This window comes from Dipodomys merriami, unplaced genomic scaffold (assembly GCF_024711535.1).
Source record: "Dipodomys merriami isolate MVZ:Mamm:240054 unplaced genomic scaffold, mDipMer1.0.p SCAF_2, whole genome shotgun sequence".
In the NCBI taxonomy this organism is placed as follows: Eukaryota; Metazoa; Chordata; class Mammalia; order Rodentia; family Heteromyidae; genus Dipodomys; species Dipodomys merriami.
The window spans coordinates 29,146,829-29,152,828 of NW_027203381.1; the positions used below are offsets into that span (position 1 = coordinate 29,146,829).

Below are 6,000 nucleotides of genomic sequence, written 5' to 3' on the forward strand. Positions count from 1 at the left end.
TCTGATTTTCTGGTGGTTAACTGGAGATGAGTCTCATGGACTTTCCTGCTAGGCTGGCTTTGAACCACGATCCTCAGACCTTAGACTCCTAACTGGGATTACAGGTGTGACCACCAGCACCCAGCTTGTTTTATGACCTTTACTCTGAAAGCACCTTCCTTATTAGCCAGCTCTCTTAGGAACCAGGATCTGCATCCCACACAAAGGAGTTGCCCAGCAGACATCATGATTAATAAAGATGCAGCCATTTCCCACCATGACTCATGCCCTCTTCGGGAAGTTGAGTGTCTTGCAACAGGCTGAGCCCTGGTTCTGCTCTTCCCACACTGCTCCACAGCCCTCAATCCTACAGCAGCTGCCAGAGCCTCAGCGATGAGGGTGAACAGCCCTCCCAGGCTCTCCTCTGGAGAAATAAAAGCAATCTAGCAGCTAACCAGATTAGCAAATACTAAATGTAGGGGTGTCAGGCAGGGCAACAAGCTATTGGCACATGGCTGGTAATGGGTAAACTGGTAACACTTATTTATATAATAACCAATTGTCAATATCAGGGCCACTTAAAAGTACATATTCTTTGACTAGCCATTTCTTTTCTAGGTATTTATCTTATAAATTCCACACTTTCATAAAGTGACCTGCATAGAACAGTATTCAAAGCAACATTATCTATAATAACAAATGGTGAAAGTAGCTTCAGCATCCAACAATACAGATTTAAAATAAAGAACTGCTGGCCACTCATCTAGTACTCTATAAGTGCTGACATGGAATAAACTCTGAGATGAAGCACACACAATGTGAACCACACGTTTATTCTTTTATTCACCTAATAATTTTTTTGCATTTTTGTAGGATGGTTTATTTGCTAGGAGCAGTTTTATTGAGATATAATTCATATACCAAAAAAATCCTTCTTCACAGTATACCATTCAGTGGGGTTGAATATGTTTATGGCATTACCCAACCATCAGCAGTATCTAATTTTAGAACATTTACATTGATCTCCATTCCCATTACCTATCACATCCACCCCAGCCCCCAAGGGAAATCACTAATCTAACTTTATGTCCAATAGACTTTCTTATTCTGTACATTCCACATAAATGGCAGCATGCAATTTGTGACTTTTTAGATCCACCTCCTTTTTTTTTTTTTTTTTTTTTTTTTTGCTTATGTGGTGCTGAGGAATCGAACCCAGGGCCTCATGCATTGCAAGGCAAGCACTCTACCACTGAGCCACCTTCCCAGCCCCAGATCCACCTCCTTTTATTTGGCATATTTTTTTAATGTACTCACATAATAGCAAAGGTATCAAACTTCACTCTTCTTTATGGCTGAAAGTGTGAGTACACAACATTTTGTTTATCCGCTTATGAACATGTATCTTCTATTTGTCTAATACAATGCTATTATAAATATTAGTGTACAAATTCTCATGTGAACTTGTGTTTTGTACCTTTCCTTTTTTGCTTTTTTTTTTCTGTGTTTTATACCAGGGCTTGAACTCCAGGCCCTGGCACCTTTTTTTTTTTTTTTAAACTGTGGCATGCATCTCCTATATTTATTTATTTATTTTCTTTCTTTTTTTCTGTTTTTTTTTCTTTTCTTTTCTTTTTTCTTTTTTCTTTCTTTTTTTTTAAATTTAATTGTGAAAATACCATACCCTGGCACTCTTGCTTGGCTTTTTCCTCCCAATGTTGGTGTTCTACCATTTGAGCCACAGCTCTACTTCTGGCTTTTTGCTGGCAAATTGGAGGTAAGAGTCGATAAGACTTTTCTACCCATGCTGGTTTCAAACTGTGATCCTCAGATCTCAGCCACCTGAGTAGCTAGGATTACAGGCATGCACCATCAGGTGTTTTTTATTTTGATATTCAGTGTTTCTCTTGTCATTGTCATTGTCACTTGAATTTTTTGGTGTCATAAGAAATAATTGCCTAAGCAAGAACCTGATGACTTATTATTTTTTCCCTAAGAAAAAATAATAATATTGTCTTTTATCAACATTGAGTTGATTTTTTTAATATGTATGTATTAATATGTATGTATGGGTTTATCTCTGGACTTATAATTCAGCTATCTTTAGTATTGTTTGCATGCCAATACCTCACTGTCTTGATGAATCTAATTTTGTAGTAAGTTCTGAAGCCCAGAAGTGTTCATCTTCCAATGTAGTTCTTTCTCAAGACTGCTTAAGCCATTCTGCTTCTTTATATTTCTATATGAATTTTAGGATTAATTTCAGCAAAAAGGTAGTTGGAATGACTTCTAAATAGGCAGGGCAAAGTGTCTACATCCTAAATTAGATCAATAAGTATTTAAACAATAACTCATTAAAGTGGGCATGATTTTAGCTTAAAATGGATATATTAATATGTATTATGCTATATTGTGTTAGATAAAACATATAAAATACTTTCAAAAACACTTGTTCTTTTTTCCTCTTATACTAACATTAGTTTTCTGTTCCTTTTTTGTTGTTTGCTTTGGTTTGGTTTTGATTTTGAGGCATACTCTATGTAGCCTAAGTTGGCTTTGAACTCATGATCTTCCTGCCTTAGCCTCTTCAAGTATTAGGAACTTGTACAGCCACACGTTTGTTTCTTTAAACATTTTCATAGTCATATATCTTAAATAAATTTATAAAATTTGTTTCAGCTGTGTGCCAGTGATTCCCACCTATAGTCCTAACTACTCAGGAGGCTGCAATCTGAGGATCAGGGTTGGAAGCCAATCCAAGCAGTAAAGTCAACGAGCTGCTAGTCTCCAATTAACCACCAAAAAGCTGGATGTGAAGCTGTGGCTCAAGTGGTAGAGAGCTAGCCATGAGCAAAGAAGCTCAGGGACAGAGCCCAGGCCCTGATTTCAAGCCCTAGCACCAATATATGAATGCACACATACACACATGCACACACAAAAAATAATAACTTCCAGTAGGGTAAAGAGTAGCTGGTATTCTGATAAGACTTGCTTTGAATATGCAGCTCAGTAGGGGAAACACTGTCTTCTTAACAATGACAATTTCCACATTGCAGAGGACTGCACTCAATAAAGGACACGCACCACTACCACAAGCACAGATGTTAAAGGGCTCGGAAGACCACTCTGGGGTCCTGGCTGCCACATCTTCATTTTTCAGTTGCACTTGAGAGAACAAGTTCTGTCCTCCAAGGGAAAGACTGGAACTGGAACGGGGAGGGACCCAGAACACACCTTTACTTTTCAGCCAAACGGGATGGAGGAAGCCAGCTGGAGTGGATTTAAGAGATTAGGGAGGGAGGTGTGGTGCTGAAATAATCACCTAGTGAATAAAACAGGCTCTGGGATTTGCTCCCAGAAAAAGAAAGTGAGATTCCCTCTCCCCTCCCCCTCCCTCCCTCCCTCTCTCCCTCCCTCCCTCGGCACCTGTGTGAGTTCAGTATCAGACTCCTTTTCTGCGTGGTTAGAAAAGGAGAAAAAGAGAGAATGTAGAAGGGCTGTCCCCATCCGACTGCTACCTGGAAGAATGGGGTGGTGATAATGAGGCAGGTACAGATCCAGGGGGCGATCCCTCCTGACTCCCGCTACCTATAGATGAGAGACCCAAAACCCTCAAAGCGCACACACAAAATAGCATTCACAGCACCAGGAAAGGGCCGCAGCCCCGTTGACAGGTGAGCGGTCCCCTATTCGACTGGAAGAAAGAAACCCAGGCTCCCTAAGCCATGGCGGCCCCTCCCCGCCGCCCCCCCCCCCCACGTCTGGTCACCACCAAGCGGTTCTGCGGCTCAGTGAAATCCCTCCAGTTCAAGGTCCCTAGACCAAGGCCGAGTCCTGAACCTGAAGCCGTGGGCTGGCGTCGGGCCACGGGCAAATCGAGCTTGATTGGCAATTCAGGCAGCAGGTTCTGCCACTCAGAACGCAAATGGCACAGCTCGCTAGTTTCTCCAGTCGCTACCTAGAAGAGCCTCGGGCATGTTGTTCTGGGAAAGAACTTAAAAAAAGAAAATGTGGCTTCCAATGCAGAAGTTCCAAGTGGGCCATCCCAAGGGAATCCAAGTGCATCCTTTGCCCGGCCCCTGTCGGACAGTCCAGCCTCGGAGTCCCAGCGCTGCGCGCGGGCCGCCTCGCACCACCACTCCGGCCCTTTGGGGCAGCGATCGGAGCGAACGCGCAACATCCTGAATTTCGTAACTGGCTGCTTCGGGGCCTTTAGAGTCCGGGATCGCAGCGCAGCAGATGGGGGGTTGGGGGGAGGGCGAGGAATCCTAGGCCCTGACCGTAGCAGGAGTGCCAAGGTGAGAAGGAACGGCCACTTCGCTCCCGACCCACTCCCAAACTCAAGGAGCACTAAGCGAGTGGCCTGGGACTACAAGTGGGACCTCGGGCACCCACAGCCATGAATCCGCCTTATGGACACATCCCTCCCATTCTCTCCAGTTAAAATGCCTCCCATAGGAGACAGAGCCGCTTCCACGTGGGTTCCATAACCCCCCACCCACCCACCTCCACGCGCGTCCCCGCCGGCCCGTCTCACCCGCCAGCCGACCGAACTCCCTCTCCCGCAGCTGGCTCAGGCTGCGCGAGCCGTAGCCGTAGGCGAGGCGCGGCTTGCTCAAGGCTCGGAACCGCTGGAAAGACAGCAGCTGGGCCTCGGGATCTGCCGCGGGGCCAGCCATGGTCCGAGATCGCCGGCCGCCGCGCAGTCCGGGCCCGGCCTGCCCGAGAAGCGCGCTGGGCGGGCGAGAGGCGACTCCGCCCCGACCGCGCCCCCGAGGCAGGCGGCCCGGGGACTCGGGTCGAGGGCCGAGGGGCGGCGCCTGGAGGACTGGCTCGCCCGGGCCTGCAGCGGTGCTCTGCCTCACCGAGTTTCACTTCGGTCCGACTTCCTCCCACCTGGGGACAAGGGCAACGAGCGTCCGATTTTGTTGTCTTAGAAAATAAAAAAAGAAACCTCCCAAATGGAGCCCTCAGCGCTGCACCCCGCCCACCAAGACACCTGCTATGCAAAGTTGCAAAGTTCTCCAAGTTGTATGGGTGTCCCTGGGAAGGCAGGTTGGAGACGCAATGACGTGCCCGATCCTGCTGGGCATTCAAAACCCTGGGGTTCTCCCGGCACCCCCGGAAGGGACCTGGCTGGGGAGGGCGGGCGGGACTTTTGCCCGCAGGCTGCGCCCCGGTGGGGCGTGTACTTGGTGTTGCCAAGAATGCAGCTGAACCAAGGGAAGACAAGGAAAAGGAGTGGAGTGCCTAGAAGGTTCTCGAGGGTGATCAAGGTTGGAATCGCTAAGCTAGGGTGCCACCGACTCTGCTCTGCTCTCCAGCCTGCACTTAGGGCGACCGGGTCGGAGCGACTGCTTCCCCCGGTGCGGGTCCTCAAGCACCGCGGCCTGGCGAACCCACAGGTGGGAAATACAGGGGCTGGGAGGTGGCAGGGGCAGGAAAGTGGGGGTAAGTAGCTCAAGCGCGATCCCAGGTTCGGGATACCAGGTGCGCAGAACGGTGTGGCTGGAGACCAGGTAAGACGAACCCAAACGAGGCACTGGATGAGGAACCGAATTTGGGAAGGCAGCAGCGCCGAACCAGGAGGAGGGAGATCAGATGGGAGGGCGGAGTTCGGTTGCAGGCTTGGCAGAGGACCCAAGCCTGGAGCTCAGGAGTGGGCCCTGGTGGCAGAGTAGAAAGTGCGCCACGCCCCAATCCCACAGCCTGCGCGGTGGCCAGGACCCGGGACACCCAGGGAGGCGGCCCGCTTGACAGCCATCTCCTCACGGCTGCCTGCCTGTCAGCGATGGCTACAAGTCCTGGCGAGGTACAGCTGAGACCCAGCCATACAGAAATGATTCAAGCACAATGGAGGTTCTGAAGGATTGGCTCAGGGTGCTGCGACTGGGAGACTTGAGTAGTACGGGGAGGACCCTGTGTATGGAGGGAGACTATTATGAAGCTCCCATCTGGACATTTTGCACTGAAAGATTTGAACTCAGACAGGTGCTCTACCTCTTGAGCCACTCCTCCAGC

General features: G+C 48.6%; 1 protein-coding gene across 2 annotated transcripts in view; it reads right to left on the bottom strand.

Moving 5' to 3' along the window:
* Mocos (molybdenum cofactor sulfurase) overlaps positions 1 to 4,697 on the bottom strand; it is a 47,548-nt gene extending 42,851 nt beyond the window's left edge. The window contains exon 1 of one of the 2 annotated variants that reach the window (XM_070029312.1): positions 4,517 to 4,697. In XM_070029312.1, the coding sequence (XP_069885413.1) occupies positions 4,517 to 4,658 (142 nt within the window). In that variant the 5' untranslated portion in view covers positions 4,659 to 4,697. Of the gene's footprint in view, positions 1 to 3,213; positions 3,350 to 4,516 lie in introns of those variants that run through there. The other variant, XM_070029313.1, reaches the window with a different exon arrangement.
* Between the last annotated feature and the right edge of the window lie 1,303 nt (positions 4,698 to 6,000).